This window comes from Trichechus manatus, unplaced genomic scaffold (assembly GCF_000243295.1).
Source record: "Trichechus manatus latirostris isolate Lorelei unplaced genomic scaffold, TriManLat1.0 scaffold00171, whole genome shotgun sequence".
Classification (NCBI taxonomy): domain Eukaryota; kingdom Metazoa; phylum Chordata; class Mammalia; order Sirenia; family Trichechidae; genus Trichechus; species Trichechus manatus.
The window spans coordinates 5017237-5035563 of NW_004444107.1; the positions used below are offsets into that span (position 1 = coordinate 5017237).

The following is an 18327-nucleotide window of genomic DNA, read 5'->3' on the forward strand; positions in this document are numbered from 1 at the left end:
CCATGAACATAGGTGTACATATGTCTATTCGAGTGACGACTCTTATTTCTCTAGGGTATATTCCTAGGAGTGGGATTGCTGGATCGAATGGTATGTGTATTTCTAGCTTTCTGAGGAAGTGCCATATCATTTTCCAAAATGGTTGTATCATTTTGCATTCCCACCAGCAGCGCATCAGTTTGTTATTTTTTGAGGTTTACTTAAGACCCTAAGTAGAAAAAACAAAAAATTTTAAAAGTTCATTTAGGCTACTTTAAGGTGCTTTTATTTTTCTTTTTAAGATTAGCAAGTCATACTAATTTTTATGCAATTTTATATGTGTGTGTGTGTGTTAACATAATTGTAATCCCCATAGAATCTTTAGATTTATTTTAGATTTAAAATATATATATAAAATATATAAAATATATATATATATAATATATATATATGTGTGTGTATATATATGTATATACATATGTATGTATATGTATATATTTCAGTTAACATAATTTTAATCCCCACAGTATTTTTAGATTTAAAACAGCTTTTCTCAAAACTGTGTTACTTGAGTTATCTGCATTGAAATCAGCCGGGGACTTACTATATCAGAATCTCCTAGTTGTGCATGTTAATTTTTATGTGTATTAATGTTAGATTTCCACTAATTTAGAGGGTGTTGCAACAATTTCTACATTTTACTAATACAAATAATTTTTTTATGTAATTTTAAAGCAAAAGACTTTTCTATAAGTTTCTTAGTACATTGTTTTGCATTTCACTGTGTTATAATGAAATTATTGAAGTTTTTTTAAAGCTATTGACATTTAAACTTACTGATGTAATTGGTGATTTACAGACCATATTTGCACAGTTTCAACACAGTCGAGAAAAAGCACTACCCTCAGATAACATAAGGCATGCTCTTGCAGAAAGCTTCAAAGATGAGCAACGATTTCAGCTTGGCTTTATGGATGATGCTGCAGAGTGCTTTGTAAGTGTTTAGATAATCCTTAAGAAGTGGGGATACAAGTTTGCATTCCTTAAATAATGTAAATTTTGAGACAAATGAAACATAAGATTTATAACAGTGAAAAAATATCAGAACTGGTCAGTGGATTCATTCTTTAAGGCTCTATTTAAGTCTATCAGTATTTTGTGTGGAGTCTATGGGTGGTTGGAGGTTTGAGTCCACCAGAGGTGCCTCAAAAGAAAGGCCTGGCAATCTACTTCTCAAAAATAAGCCAGTGAAAACCCTATGGAGCACAGTTCTGCTCTGAAACACATGGAGTCATGAGTCAAAGTCAACTCATTGGTAACTGGTTTTGGTTGATGTTTTGTGTAGTACTTTTGGTTTTGATTAATTGTGCTACTCTAGTTTTTACTAAATGTTAGGCTACTAAAATATTTTAAAATTTATTTATTGGTGCAGACAGCTTTGTTAAACATAAATTATATGCTTTAAATCAATATTCTCTCCCACGGCATTTACATACACGACAACTCCCAACAATAACGTTTCTTATTACATGTAATGATTCTCATTGGTATAGAAGAAGATTTTGGTGAGCAGCTATCAGGATTAGCAATTCTGATATATACCTAAGTCTAGGTTGAGAATCACTGACTGAGGTTGATGTTCTGAGGCTCTGTGTTACTACATAATAATAAGTACAGCATTCTTTTGATCAGGAACATATCCACCTGAATATGGATGTCGATTATTAAATGTTTCTGTATAACATATTGTAGATGTCACCCTTGTTTAAATTGTAGTTACTTCTTTTTTCTTACTCCTGTATCTATTCAGCAAGTTCTATAGATTCTTCCATCACAAACCCTTTTAAGGATTTCCTTTCCACCTTATTTTCTTGCTACCACTTCTTCCTAGTTCAGATCTTCAATCTGAGCATTATTTAAGCTTCTTTAATACGGTCTTTTCAGCCTTTCCCTTTACAGTCTATTTTTTAATGGCCACCAGATTAATATAATTTTATTCATGTTAATGCCTGCTTCTTAAATACTCCTGTGGTTCAAATCCAGACTGTCTCTTCTAACAGTTAAGGTCCTTTATGATTAAATCCCACCTGATTTCTTTACTTCTTCCCTGAACCATGCTGCCTAGTTAGATGATTCCACTCCGTTCCTCAAGCATGTCTTGTATATTCCTGCTTTACAGCCTTTGTTCAAGATCCTGAAATACTCAAAACTTTCTTTCTCAATCTGTCATTTTGTCTAGGCTCAACCTAATGCTTGACCGAATCTTCCCTAATTCATTTTCTGAATTTCTGTAGAATGTATTATATATGGAAGTAATTTGGTACTTATATTTTATTAATTAATCTTTTTTAAATAAGCTTCTTTTCTGTTACCTTAAATGGAAGGCTCCTTTCCTAGTACACACTTCACCTTGCACATTTGTACACTCACAATGATGAGGTAGGCTTTTCATTTTTTCTTATGTTTATACCTGGTTCCTTGCTTAAAATCCAAAATGTACATATTTTGCATAATACTGAACTTTATATTTTACTGTATCTCACTTAAATGAAATGTATTAATACATGATATGGTAGTTAATGAAATGTCTAGAGACCCAGGCTTAAATAATTAAATGATTTTAAGTATCCCTAGGGGAGACAGGAGTTAACTAATTAAAAGAATCCTTCAGCTAAGCTTTTATTTACTAAAAAGGATTTATTTCATTAAAGAAATAAATACCCCTTATTGATTTGTATTATAAATCTGAACTTTCATATAAAATTTTTTGCAGAGCAGATTCACTGCATTATGTTGGTAGTGTAGAGATATTATCATTGATATTTTGATCTAAGTTATATGGATTATATCCACATGATCCAAGTAGGATTTTAAAAAATTTATCTGAATTTCTTAATATGAGAATGCTATGAAAATAGGAAACTATATTTTCTAATACTAAATTCTGGATGTCAACCACCATGGGTTGATTTTCAAAGCGATGTTTAAAATCTTTATTAAAAATCATGGGCTACATTATAATTCTAGTCTCTTTTTGTTGAACAAAAATATATTTTTAAACTAATGCTACAAAAGGTGAATATTTGAATGAAACTTAAAGTATAGATTAATGAGAAATCTAGCTTTTCATGTAATACGTATGGCACTCCTAAATGTAACAGTCTGGAAAACCTTCATTTAAAAAGTTATTTTGAAGTGTCCCCTGCAAGATCAATTCATTTGCCTTTTTTTTTTTTTAATTAGGAAAATATATTGGAAAGGATTCATTTTCACATAGTGCCAAGCAGAGATGCCGACATGTGTACTTCTAAGTCTTGTGTCACTCACCAGAAGTTTGCTATGACTCTGTATGAACAGGTGCGACAGCTTAACTATTTTATTAGATATTTATGTTCTATGATTGATAAATTAAACATATGATTTTACTTATAGTGTGTGTGTCGTAGCTGTGGAGCATCATCAGATCCTCTACCTTTTACAGAATTTGTGCGGTACATTTCTACAACAGCCCTATGGTAAGAACCTATTAAAGCATACTTACAAAAGCTGTTAATAGCACATTTAAGCACATTGAGCATTTATCCTATAAAGTTATGATATATGTGAATTTTCACTCTCTGAGGCTAATAAATATGATACCATTATGGATACTTCTAGTTTAGCCTAATATAAAGCTGTTGTGGTCAAGTCAGTTCCGACTCATAGCAACCCAATGGGACAGAGTAGAACTGCCCCATAGGGTTTCCAAGATGCGGCTGGTGGATTCTAACTGGTAACATTTTGGTTAGCACCTGAACGTTTAACCACTGCGTCACCAGGGCTCCTTAGCCTAATGTATGTACCACTTAATGTACAAAAAATTAGCATGTTGCTCTTACTATCTACTTATAGCAAGTGTTTGGAACTGTGAAGGGGAGTTTAAAATGACAAACTCAATGGTAGATGGAAATGCAAATGGTTCCTTCATTTTTACTAAGGAGTTCCTTTGTAATGGCTATGTTTCCTGTCAGCTCCACTGTGTCCCTTCACAGTGATGGAAGCTGGGGTAAGCAGAAAAGAAAAAAAAGTGAAAATAATCCTCAGTTAGAGTATTGCATTTGCAACTTCAAAATTCACCTTGACTGAAAATGTGTCACACCTGTCTGCCTACCTGCTTCTTTTTTCCTTTCCTTCCCTTCTTTCCTTTTTCCACCTTTCCCCCAACTCACTCCCTCTCGCCTTCCCGCCCTTCCTTTCTTTCTCTCTTCCTTTCTTTCGTTGCCTGTTCCTGAAACATTAGCTAGCTAGGGATCCAAATTTGATCCCTAGACCTTACTTTATAAGGACTGTTTGAACATTGGCAGAACACCAACAGGGAATAAAGAGTGTAAATATTTGATTTGTAATGAACATCGAATAAGATCATAAGTGTTTGTAGAAGTTTGAATACAAACCACATAGCATAGATCAGTAATTACCAATTAGAATACTTCAGTGCAACAGTTGATAAATACTCCAGATATTTTTTATCAGTGTACAGCATGAATATCTTGTATCTATTTCATTATAAAACTTCATAACTTTCTTGGGTATAGTACACCATTTCTTAAAGATTATTGAATAATAACTATTCGGGTGTGTTTAATATCTTTCTTATACAAAGAGCATTAGGGAAACATTGGTTTAGAGAAACATTCCTTAAACTTAAGTCAATTCGTAGGCTCGTTTTTTTTCTCTTTGTGTGAAAAGTAGAGTGGTGTTTGAAGAGGAAAAGACTACAAATTAAAAACTATAAAATTTCAACTCTACTTTGAAATGTTTTAATAAAATTTCAGTGTTATGATGCAGTGTTTTAGACAAGAATTAGGTCCCCATTGAACTCTTCTTGGCCCACACTGCAAATTAGATTGCAGGATCCCAGAATGTGAATTCTAATCATTATCTCTCTTTTTTATTGGTAGTAAGACTTGAGTCCCAGTTATTAAATGTTTACTATGTTCCAGGCTTTATGTAAATTGTCCCTTTTAATTTTAACAAAAAACACTATATTGTATATGAAGAAGTAGGTTTAATGAGGCTGATCTGGTAAATGGATAAATTAAGATTGGAACCCAGGTCTGTCTGACTTCAAAATTTGACTTCTTAAACACTACTCTGATGGCTGTCAGTTTTTTAAAACCATTATGCACAATTTGAATGAACTTACCAGATTTAGTGCTTTCTAGTATTTGTCCTTGACAAATAAAATTGTCAAAAATTTCATTTTACTTGGATCCACAATCAACGCCCATGGAAGCAGCGGTCAAGAAGATCTCTTTAAAGTGTTAAAAAGCAAAGAAGTCACTTTGAGGACTAAGGTGTGCCTGACCCAAGTCATGGTATTTTCAGTCACCTCATAGGCGTGTGAAAGCAGGACAATAAATAAGGAAGCCTGAAGAAGAGTTAATGTCTTTGAATTATGGTGTTGGCGAAGAATATTAAATACTCCATGGACTTCCAGAAGAACGAACAAGTCTGTCTTGGAAGAAGTACAGCCAGAATGCTCCTTAGAGGCAAGGATGGCAAGACTTTGTCTCACATACTTTGGAGATGTTGTCAGGAGGGACCAGTCCCTAGAGAAGGACATTATGCTTGGTAAAGTAGAGGGTCAGCAAAAAAGAAGACGACCCCCAACAAGTTAAGTTGACACAGTGTCTGCAACAGTGAGCTCAAGCATAGCAGCGACTGTGAGGATGGCACAGAAACAGGGCAGCATTTTATTCTATTGTACGTGCGTTGCTATGAGACAAAACTGACTCCACAGCACCTAACAACAGTATATTAGTGAAGTGCTTTAGAAGAGTGTGTACTTTCAGTTGTTATTGAATACTTGTAGATTATTTATACTGTTGAACTGTAAAGTATAACCAGCTCTAGAATAGTTATATTACTAGAGTAGAACTGGAGCAGCTAGAGTGGAAGCTAGTAAAGGTGTTTCAGCTTACATTATATTTCTTTTTGAAAATGTTTAGTTTTTTACAAGTACTTAGTACTTTGATTGGTAAACATGTGACCCTAGGGGAGATTACACAGCTACTCTGTAGCTCTGCCTAGGCCTTAATGAAATGGTTAGTATTCATAATAGGAACAAAAGGCACACACACACACAAAAAAAAACACTGCTTTTGAGTCAGTTCTGACTCATAGTGACTCTATAGGACAGAGTAGAACTGCCGCATAGGGTTTCCAAGGCTGTAATCTTTACAGACTGCCACATCTTTTTCTTGCGGAGCAGATGGTGGGTTCAGATTGCCTTTTGGTTGGCAGCTGAGCGCTTTAACCACTGTGCAACCTTGGCTCCCAATTTAACCTAGGCAAAGCCTATGTTAAATAAGTTTAGTTGTAGCTTGTCCATTTAATCAGCAAATCACTTTTTCCTAACTGAAAATGATAACATTGTTTCTGAAAACTTTGGACCAGAGAAAGAGCCTTTCCCACAATTTTGTTGTTCTTATTAGGCCAGAGTTTAACAGACTCAGGTTTATAAATGTTTAATATTAAAATATTTAATAAGTAATATTTAAAAAGAAACATTTGACTTAGAACTGCCTTCAGACAGAGCATCATACCGTTGACATGTAGTTACAAGCAAAAGTGTATTTTCTTGCTTTTTATTGTATTCTTGGCTTACATTTTTTTTTTCAGCGTATATCTGCCAATTTTTATAATTTTCACTGTATGGAAGATTACTTTTTTTCAGATACGGTCATGATTTAAAACAGAAACAGTGATCCAAACCTATGTTGACTACTTAATATTTTTCATGTGTAATGTATTAGATCTGATTTAAGTTCTTAGATCAGATTTGGGACTATTTCTTTCTTTTGTAGCAATGAAGTTGAAAAAATGATGGAGAGGCATGAACGCTTTAAGCCTGAAATGTTTGCAGAATTGCTGCAAGCAGCAAATACCACTGATGACTATAGAAAATGTCCTGTAAGTATAAGTTGAAGAATATTATGCATCTACATTTGTCAATAAAAAAATAAGACATTCGGAAAATATGTAAATGCTAATGGAATTAATTTTACGATATCGTTTTTTCAGTATTTTTTCTAAATATACTATGTGATCTATTTATCTCAGCACAATGTTTTTTTAAATATTAACTTTGTGAAGGATTTGAGGTATAGCGTATGTTGATTTTTTTTTAAGTTCTGAAATTTATCATTTGACAAAAAGAGGAAGTACTTTCTTTTTCTTTCTTTAAATAAATATGATAGGTATATCATTCTTTTCTCATCTAGTGTTTTAATTACTTCAAGGGTTTTATTTTTACTTTTTAAAAGTTGAATTCTTGTTTTTGTATATATATATATAAAGACTGAAAAAAGTATTTTGATTTAGAATAAACTTGATTAATCAATAATTAATACAAACTGTTAAAAGTGCATTTCTAGCATACTGAAGGAATAAATTTCAGATACATGTTAAGATCTGTCATTTTATAATGCAAACTGTGTAAGGCTCTGTGATACATTTGTTTTAATAATTTCAAAACTTGCCTTTGTGTGTGTGTGTGTTTTTTTTTTTCCTTTAGAGTAACTGTGGCCAAAAAATAAAAATTCGTCGTGTTTTAATGAATTGCCCAGAGATTGTTACAATTGGTTTAGTCTGGGATTCTGAGCATTCTGACTTGACCGAAGATGTTGTTCGGAATCTAGCAACACATCTTTATCTTCCTGGGGTATCTCAGCTGTTTTCATTCTCTTCCTTTTTATTTCTAAATTCCTGTAAAACATCCTCATATGTTATGGTACACTTAGTTTTGCTTATCAAAACTAAATTTTCCTTCTAAAGGAAATAGTAATATTCAGAGGTAACTCTAATAAAACTAAATTTAATCCAATCAGATTCATTGGAATGCCTTTCTTGATGAAGTAGAATGGGTTTCAATTACAAACTAAACTATCTCATGCCCTTTACCTCTTTTACCCTAGAAAGATGATATATATGATTATATATGTGTATAATCATAATTATAAATATAAATCTTACAGTGAAACCTGTGAGAGCGAGAACTCGCCGGGACTGCCTTGTTTTTCTGGGTTGCAAGTGTTCTGCCTTTGACAGGGTGCAGTCTTGCCACTTTTCTGTCACTCATTTCAGTGGAAAATATTTGAGTTTTTCTTCTCTAACAGGTTTCTGTCTTACACAGGTTCTGGCTTTTGCAGGTTTTACTGTATTAATTTAGAAAAGGTTTAGATTTAAAATTTGTCTACAGCACTGATCTCTTGATAATGCTTAATACATTATATATCTTGAACTGGATTATGTTAAAATTAAAATAATTGTATAGGTTAGATAATATGTTTACTGTTGTATTCAGATACGTGATTCAGTCAAGAATTTTCAAGAAGTTTATAATTTATCTTGTATTTTCTGCTTATGTAAAGGGTCAGTTCTCTGTTACCGGAGATTTGAACTAAATTATATGGTGAATTCATTTTATTGGACTTACTGTTTCTTACAAACTAATTAAATGTAGTGATTCTGTTAAGTTGCCAATGTCAATGGTGTCTTCAATACTAAGATTAGGGCAGTATACATGAGAAATATTTTCATAATGAGTCAAATACCTGATTAATCAATTATTCCTCATTTTTTAATGACACAGTATAAACTGTACACTATAAATTTTTCAAACAGCTTTTTTATAGGGTTACTGATGAAAATGCCAAAAATAGTGAACTTCACCTTGTTGGTATAATCTGCTACACCAGCCAACATTATTGTGCCTTTGCTTTTCATACTAAGAGTTCCAAATGGGTATTTTTTGATGATGCAACTGTGAAAGAGGTAAGTGACACTTTTATTTACTGGAACAATTATTGTGATTTTTACTTTTTAGGAGTAAATTATGTAACACTATCATCAAATTCAAACTACCTTTTATTAACTTTCTTGAAATTTGGTTTAATTTGAAGCAAATTTTTGAACAGTCCATTTCCACAGTAATAAAATGGTAGATAACAAATGTTAGTATACTAGTATGTACCTGAAAGTGATCTAATAGTCGCTGTATGTATTTCTTTTTGGGTTATTCATAGTAGCTTTATATTAGTAACTAAAACTTTGCTTTTTTTTTATAATAGTCTTTTTAAAATTTTGTGTGTGGTATATGGAATTAGATATATCTGTTACATCTTTGGGGCCCTGGTGGCGCAGTGGTTAAGAGCTCAGACTGCTAACCAGAAGGTCAGCAGTTCAAACCCACCAGTCACTCCTTGGAAACCCTATGGGGGCATTCTACTCTGTCCTGTAGGGTTGCTATGAGTCGGAATCAATTCGACGGCAACAAGTTTGGTTTGGGTTTTGGTTATTATTTTTGATAATTATTTATTTGGACATAATATTGCCTAGAAAACTAGTGAATAAATTTGTAATAAGGAGTGTAGATCAGAGTCAAACTACAGAGCTTTTAAAAAAAAGCTCTAAATTCTTGAATGAATGGTGTAAGGGCAGGGTATCTAAATTTTTGTAAAGTTCTACAGGTCATTCAGATGTAACCAGGGTTTAAAACTGTTGGTCTCGACTATACTGTTCTCAGGCTTATTAGCTATAATGATCCTATTATTAAGTAGTAAACTGATTGCAAAATACAAGTTCCTTGATTGTTATGAGCAAATGATGCAGAATTTCATTGACTTTTAATATGTAACAAATGGTCATTTATTAGCACTTCCACTTAATGAGTCAGTATAGTTCAAATACTTGGTATTTAGTGGACTTCTGATTCTATCCATGAAGGATTAACTGCTATAGAAATTGCTCTCCCACTCTTAAAAACTAGAAAACCAAACAAAATAGATGAAACAACTTCTTTTAGACTTAGGAAAACAAGCTGTTGAACAAAGGGAAACACAGGAGTTGAGCTCCACAATTACCCCGTTTACTGCCTTGAGGTAGTTGTCAGGTTGCAGTGCAAGAAGGAGAAACAAAGCCCAGTGACCTCACTGAGTTCAGAAAACAGAAACTGAAGCTTAGGGAAGTCAAGATGGCTAAAATTTGCAGGACAGAATACCAGAAAGTCGGGGGAAATGTAGGAAGAATTCTCAATATCTATTATCTGGTAGTCCTTGATCATCAAGTAGGGAAGATGGCAGGCAGGGTTGGAGGTGATTTAAAAGAAGAAAACAGAATGTTTTTCATGTAATTGTTTATTCATTCTGCAGACTTTCATTGAATACCCTGTGTGTGCTAGATTACTGTGTTAGTCTCTTGGGAAATGATAATGAAAAAGGTACATATCATATAATCAAAAAGTGTACTGCAATCTAGTGGAAGTAATAGTGTTAAATCTCAGACAGATTAATTTCAGACTTCTAGTTCCCCTCATTCTACCATCTTAAGTTTTTATTAGGTGATATCATTTACTATGTGAACAATATGGCATACAGGGTATTAAATTCTCATGTATATTACTTGATCTAACCAATGCTATATAGCTGGTAAGTGACAGCATTCAAACCCAGAGTTAACTCCATAGGCTAGTGTTTTTTCTACTACCTTGAAGTTCTCTCCTGAATGCAAATGGTTAACGCACTCATCTGCTAACCTGAAAGGTTGGATGTTCGAGTCCACCAGAGGTGCCTCAGAAGAAAGGTTTGGCAAACTACTTTTGAAAAATCAGCCATTGAAAATCCTATGGCATACAGTTCTGCTCTGACACACAAAGGGGTTGCCATGAGTCAGGGTCAACTTGATGACATACGGTGTTTTTTAAAATATGAGGTCATTCTACTGAATTGCCTTCTGATGAAACTAGACCATCAGTTTGAACACCAAATAAAATGATATGCTTTAAGGTGTTGATCCTACAGAAGACACCAAAATATATGGCATTAGCTTGAATTTTCAATCAGTTGCTTGTACATTCCTAGTAGGTACAGTTTTTCTGTATTCTCCTTGAGTTTTAGTTGCCCTTTTCATCATGTTCATTTATGTTTCCTTTCATTCATCTGCTTCTAATCTATTGTACAACAAATCTATGAATTGAAGACTGCAAGGAAAACAAAACAAAATCAAAGTTATTATAACAATAATTTATTTTTTAAACAATAACAAAAACTTTTTTTAGATGCTATTTTATCACTAAGTTAATATTTTCGATACATTGCAAACAAATATATACCCTGTCATGCAAAATTCAGCTGGAATCTACAGTTGATCAAAACATGTAAATATTACCTTATTTAAAAAATTGATGATGATCAGGGTCTGCAAGTTAAGTCTTGGGAGCAGTTCGCAAGAAAGATTCAAGAAAGGAAGCTATACATAGGGAGAATTCTGGAGTTTGGCAGAAGGGTCCCCGTGAATATTTGGCTAAATAGTAATCTGTGCATGTGTGGGGTAAGCATGCATAAGGCAGGGGAAAGACTCACTGGGAAACAACTACTGATCCTTCTTTGTTTCCAACTTTCACATTCCAGTTACCAGTCATTGTCAATGCATGTTGATTGCATGTTTGCTCAATTTCAGACTGTAGACGTTGGTAAAATTCTTAAGTTTCTTTATCTTTGGCATTAGTGGTTGGTGTATAAATTTGAATAATAGTCATATTAACTAGTCTTCCCTTGCAGGTATATAGATATTATCCTATCACTGACAGTGTTGTACTTCAGGATAGATCTTGAAATGCTCTTTACCTTCATAATGCAATTAAATTATCCTTTGATCAAAGGTTGCCATAACAAAGCTTAAAACCAAGCCTCGGAATGATCAAACTGATCCCACATGACTTAACTACATGTCAGAGCAAAGTTCAACACTTTTTAAAGGAACACAACAGAATTCAACACTGAACAATGTCAAAGTCAGAATTTCAGTATGTCAAAATGGCATTAAGCAAAAAAATCACCAGTAGGAAAATATGAGCCATAACTGAAAGAATAATTAATTAATTATTAATTAGAAGTAACAGAGGTGGAAATACCAGATAAAAATGTCAAAATTGCTATTATATATATATGTCATATATATAAAAGCAGTTTTAACATACATATCTGATATATATGTATATATTTACACACACACACACACACACACACACACACCATATGCTTAAGAATGTAAAGGAAAACATGAATGTAATAAGGAGAAAAATGAAAAATATAAAAAAGGCTTAAGTAAAAAAATGAAAGTTTCTAGATATGAAAAAAAAGTATCTGAAATGAATAATATCCTGACTAATATTAACAGCAGATGAGACACTTCAAAAGTAGAGGTCGGTGAACTTGAAGGCATAGTAATAGAAACTATCCAAAATGAAGCACACAGGGGAAAAATATACTTAAAATGAAAGAGGATCAGTGACCTGTGGGATAATATCAAGCACTAGGGCACACATGTAATTGGAGTCCCAAAGTGAAGAAGGACAAAACGTTTGAAAAACTAGTTGCCCCAACTTTTTAAATTTCATAAAAACTAAAACCACAGATCAAATAAGCTCAATGAACTCCAAGCAGAATAAACATAAAGAAAACCACACTAAAGGTCATCATCATAAAAATATTAGGAAATTAAACTTGTAAATAACCCATGGGTCAAAAAAGACATACAAAGACAAATTAGAAAATGTATTGAACTGAATAAAAATGAAAACCAAACATATTGTGGGATGCCGCTAAAGAAGTGCTTAGAAGGAAATTTATAGGATTTAAATGTGTAGATTAAAAAAGATGAAAGGTCTAAAGTCAGCTATCTAAGTGTCTGCCTCAAGAAACCAGAAAATTTTTATAACCTTTATTGGACTCACTTAATAAGTTGTAGTACTAATGAATAGCTCTTTTTTATATGTTAAAATGAAATTTAATCATGCCTCGTTTGCTCATAGCAGTCAAAGAAAAATTTTGCATTTTTAAGTCAGAAAGAAGATAATAAAAGTAAATGGAATTCAATTAAATAGAAAATGAGCAAACAATACAGACAATACCACTGTAGAAAATACTAAGAAATTCACCCCCAAAAGGCTGCTAGAACTAATAAAACCAAAACCGAATCAGTTGCCATTGAGTCAGTCCCAACTCATGGTGACCCCATGTGTGTCAAAGTAGAACTGTTCCATAGCATTTTCAATGGCTGATTTTTTGGAAGTAGATCTCCAGGCCTTTCTTCCAAGGCTCCTCTGGGTGGATTTGAACCACCAACCTTTTGATTAGCAGCCAAGAACATTAACCATTTGCAGGGACTCTGCTAGAACTAATAAGTGAGAATAACAGAGTCAGAGGAAACAAGATCAATACGCATAAATCAATTTTACTTCGGCATTCTATCTAAGAACAGTTAGATATTGAAATTTTAAAAAAAAGTTAATGATAGCATTAAAATGACATGGAATATTTAGGAGTATATTTAACAGTGTTTGTGTAAGACCTGTACACGGAAAACTACAAAATGTTGCTGAGAGATATTAAAGACTTAAATAAATGAAGCTGTATACCATGTTCGCATTGGAAGACTCAATTGTGTTAAGATACAGTTTTCTTCAAATTGATCTATAGATTCAGTGCAAACATAGTGAAAATCTCAACAGTCCATTTTGTAGAAATGGACAAACTGATTCTAAATTTTATATGTAAATGCAAAGGATCTAGAATAGGCAAAACCATCTTGAAGAAGAACAGTTTGGAAAATTTCAATATGACTATAAAGCTACAATAATCAGGACTGTGGGATTAGGGGGAGGGGGTATAAAAATAGAGTCCGGAGATGGATCACGTAGTGATTTTTTTACAAAAGTGCCAAGGTAATTCAATAAGAATAGTTTTTTCAATAAAAGTTGCTGGAAAAAATTGATATCTGAATGTTAAAAAAAATAAGCTTTGATCCTTACTTCAACCATGAACAAAAATTAACTCAAAAATGGATCATAGAGCTAAATGTAAGAACTATTGCTCTAAAACTTCTAAAAGAAAACAGAAGAAAATCTTTGTGACCTTGAGTTAGGCAGAGATTTCTTAGATAGCACTCAAATAAGCATAAACCGTAAAAATAGTTGCTAAATTGGGCTTTATAAAAATTTACAGCTTTTGCTCTTCAAAAAAATACCGTTAAGAAAATGAAAAGGTCAGCCATAGACTGGGAGAAAATATTTTCCAAACATATATCTAGGCTTGTATCCAGAATATATAAAGAACACTCCAACTCAGTAATAAAAAGCCAACCCAGTAAAAATATGGGCAAAAGATTTGAAACACACAGTTAACCAAAGAAGGTATATGAATGGCTAATAAACACATATAATGATACTGAACACATCGTTAGTCACGGGGCAAATACAAATTAAAATCACAATGAGATTCCATTACACACCTACTAGAATGGCTAAAATTAAAGGCTGACCATACCAGAGTTGGTGAGGATATGGAGCGGCTAGATCTCTTAACACTGATGGAAATGCTAAATGGAACCAAACAGTCTCTTTAGAAAACAGTCTGACAGTGTCGTATAAAGTTAAACATATACTTAACATACAACCCAGCAATTTAGTTCCTGTGAAAACGTAGCCACACAAAACAGTACTTGAATGTTCACAATAGCTCTCTTCATAGTAGTCACAAACTAGAAACAAATGTCCATCAACAGGTGAATGGAAAAACAAATTGTGGTAAAGCTATGCAATGGAATATAATACTTAGCAATAAAAAGGAATGGACTGTATATATGCAGTAATGTGGACAAATCAAAAATAAAAGTGAAAGAAGCAAGATGTGAAAGACTACATTTATATATAAGTCTTGAAGAAACCAAAGTGACAGAATATAGATAAGTAGTTTCCAGGGACTACGAAGTTTATAGGGCAAGGGTTACATGATTGTATGCATTTGTCAAAACTCACTGAGTTGTATACTATAATTGAATAATTGTATTTCATGTAAATTATACTTTAGTAAAACTAATGAAAAATGTTCGTATTTATATTCTAAAATCAGCACTTTGCTAGAATTGCTTAGTACTCTGAGATAGAAGCATATTAAGAAGTTCTGTCTTAAATCAGTGGATAGCAACATTTTGGAGCTCCTACTCTGTATCCACTAGTTCAAATTGCCACAGTTTAGAGGAAGAACTGGGTTTGTTAACCGCCCTTTGAGATTTTTTGTTTTTGTTTTCAAATTACTGTGATTCTCCAAGTATCTCAGAATCCTGGTTGAGGATGGTAAACCACTGAGTATGTGTAGTTTGAAAAAGCTTCTCAGGATTTTTTTTTTTTTTTTTTTTTTTAGGCCCCTTCCTTCTCTGGAAAAACCAGTATTCTAGAATGCTTTGTTTTTTGTCTGTTTGTTTTGTTTTGCTTTGTTTTAAATCAGCTTTATAGAGGTATAACTTACAAACATTAAAATGCATGCATTTTAAGTGTAGAGTTTGTGTTTTGACATATGTATGCACCTGTGTAACCACTATAGTCATGATACAGGACATTTCCATAACCCCAGAAAATTCTGTCATGCTGATTTGCTGTCAGTCTCGGACCCCAGGAAATCACTGATTTCCTTTCGTCCCTATAAGTTTTGCCCATTCTAGAATTTTATGGTCTCTGACAGTATGTATTCATCTGTGTCTAGCTTCCTTTGATCAACACGTTTTTAAGATTTATTCATGTTGCAAGTATCAGAACTTCATTTTTATTACTTTGTACCATTTTATGGCTGTATAACAACTAATTTATTCATTCACCTGTTGAAATATGAGCTTTCATGTACAAGTCTTTATGTGAACATATTTTTTTCATTGCTCTTAGACAGATATCTAGGAGAGAAATTTCTGTGTTGTATGGTAAGTGTATGTTAAACTTTACAAAAAAACTGCTTAACTAATTTCCAAGGTAGTTGTACCAATTTATATTCCAGCCAGCAATGTATGAAGAGTCCCAGTTGTTCCACATTCTCACCAACAATATTGGTAGTCTTTTTAATTTTAGCCTTTCTAGTGTATGTATGGAAACCCTGGTGGCATAGTGGTTAGGAGTTCGGCTGCTAACCAGAAGGTTGGCAGTTCAAATCCACCAGGCACTCCTTGGAGACCCTATGGGGCAGTTCTACTCTGTCCTGTAGGGTTGCTATGAGTCAGAATCGACTGAACAGCAATGAGTTAGTGGAGGTATAATGATAATCTCACTGTGGTTTTAATTTGCATTTCTCTTGTGATTAATAATGTGTTGAGCATTTATTCCTGTGCTTACTGATCATTCTTTTATTTTCTTTGGTAAAATTTCAAATGTTTTGTCCAATTTTTAAAATTGGTTATCTTCTCATTGAGTTGTGGGAATTATTTTTCTGCATACCAGACCTTTATTAGATATATGTGGCTTGTTTTTTTGTTTTTTATTTTCTTAATGGTGTATGTGAAGAGCAAGAGTTATTAATTTTGATGAAGTCTGTTTTAATAATTTTTTTCTTTTATGGTTTGTGTTTTGGTTGTACCAGTCTAAACACAACCAGTCTTTTGGTTGTCCTACCTAAGAAATCTTTGCCTTCCCTAAGGTTGTGAAGATTTTCTTTTATAGACTCTATAGTTTTTGCATCATCTATTCTGAGTTGACTTTTTTATTTTGTGTGTAATGGGGTCAGAGTTCTTTTTTGTTTTTTAAATATGAATTTCCAGTTGTTCTAGCATCATTTAATGAATTGACTATCTTTTCTATTGAACTATCTTGAAATTTTTGTCAAAAGTTAACCATACATGTAAAAACTTTCTTTAAATTTGATAACCTAACTATCATGCAATACTACTGCCTGTTGCCATCGAATCAATTCCAACTGATGGCAGCCCCATGTGTATTAGAGTAGAACTGCAGTCTGTAGGGTTTTCAATGGCTGTAATCTTACAAAAGTAGATTGTCAGGCCCTTCTTCTTCGGCACTGCTGTGTGGATTTGAACTGCCAGCCTTTCTGTTAGTAGCTGAGTTACAAACCATTTGCACCACCCAGTGACCTAACTGTTGTTATAGAAAGTCTATAATTTTTTTCCATCAATATTTTAATGATACGCTTTTAAAAGGTATTTATGTAGACTAGTTATTAAAATAAAATGTATCATATGATGGAGAGTTGAACTGCTAGCATCATAGTGTTTTTAAAATTGTTTAATATACAAATTTATTTCGAATTTTTACCTTTTCATATAACACATTGAATACAAGGCTTTGCTTTGTTTATTCATACGGTTTTGAAATTTTCCAATCTTTTAGGTTGGAAGTAGATGGAAAGACGTGGTCTCCAAGTGCACTCGATGCCACTTCCAGCCACTGCTTTTGTTTTATGCAAACCCAGATGGCACAGCAGTTTCTACTGAAGATGCACTCAAGCAGGTCATCCACTGGACACATTATAAATCTGTTGAAGAAAATATGGGTAATTCTCTTTTTTTTTCTTTTCTTTTTTTTTTTTTTTTGTATTTTTCTATTATCATAATCACACTAAGAATGCTAAAATAATGAGTATAAAATGTCAAAGATAATTTCAAAATCTAGTTTCAGTAGAGTTCAGGAAAATTCTAGTCCTTTGGGTTACTCTTTAGAAAGGAGCCTTCCCTCATCAGTGGCCTCAGAAGCACCTCCAGGAGCCATGCATTGTTATGGCCTCAGAAGGTACAGAAGGGATCTGCTTGGCTGGAACTGTTTTTAACTGTAAATGTTGATACTTAAAGTGAGTTAGTAAGCTGAAAAGTACAAAGTAGCTAGGACAAATGAATACATTATAAAGCATGTGGAAATCCTTGAGATGTCAGTCCTGTAAGTTTTTAAGTAATTTTGCTTACTAGAAATGTGTGAAAAGATGATTCAAACATCTCTTCTGGTGGGGAGAAGAAAGGGGATGATAATATTTGTTTGTCTTTTCCAGGATGTGAAAAGCCCTCGATTTATAAGTCAGATAATTCAAAAGAAAATGGATTTGGTGATCAGGTAAAGCAAAGAGAAAATCAGAAATTTCAAACAGATGATATTTCATCATTTAATCGGAGCCACGTTCAAACAAGTGGAGGTAGAGGACCAGGTATTTGTGTTTTAATTGTCATTTTTACATTGTTTCTGAGCAGTTAAGCATCCCCCTTTCTTCACTAAATGAATCTATAATTCCTGATGAGGACAATACAAAAAGAGGGTGTTAACTAGCTTTCCTTGGCCATGAGGAGCAAATAACAAGTAGATACCATAAAATTTTGCCTTTTGATTTTTGCATTTCTCTGAGAGCTGTAGTTTCATCCGAACATTTTGATTCAACCAGTATTTTAGTTTCTCCATGTACTCAGAACTGTTGTAGGCCCAAGGCAATCTGGACAGTTACCAAAGAAAACTATAATGTGAGTTTTCCTTCAAGGAGTTAATAATCT

The 18327-nt window shown here is 33.2% G+C and overlaps 1 protein-coding gene across 1 annotated transcript in view; it reads left to right on the forward strand.

Moving 5' to 3' along the window:
• USP53 (ubiquitin specific peptidase 53) overlaps nucleotides 1-18327 on the forward strand; it is a 69147-nt gene that overhangs the window by 27444 nt on the left and 23376 nt on the right. Inside the window, exons 4-11 of the mRNA XM_004386807.3 lie at nucleotides 839-973; nucleotides 3223-3336; nucleotides 3412-3494; nucleotides 6828-6933; nucleotides 7538-7684; nucleotides 8647-8796; nucleotides 17186-17348; nucleotides 17838-17990. Of these exons, the coding sequence (XP_004386864.2) occupies nucleotides 839-973; nucleotides 3223-3336; nucleotides 3412-3494; nucleotides 6828-6933; nucleotides 7538-7684; nucleotides 8647-8796; nucleotides 17186-17348; nucleotides 17838-17990 (1051 nt within the window). The remainder of the gene's footprint in view (nucleotides 1-838; nucleotides 974-3222; nucleotides 3337-3411; nucleotides 3495-6827; nucleotides 6934-7537; nucleotides 7685-8646; nucleotides 8797-17185; nucleotides 17349-17837; nucleotides 17991-18327) is intronic.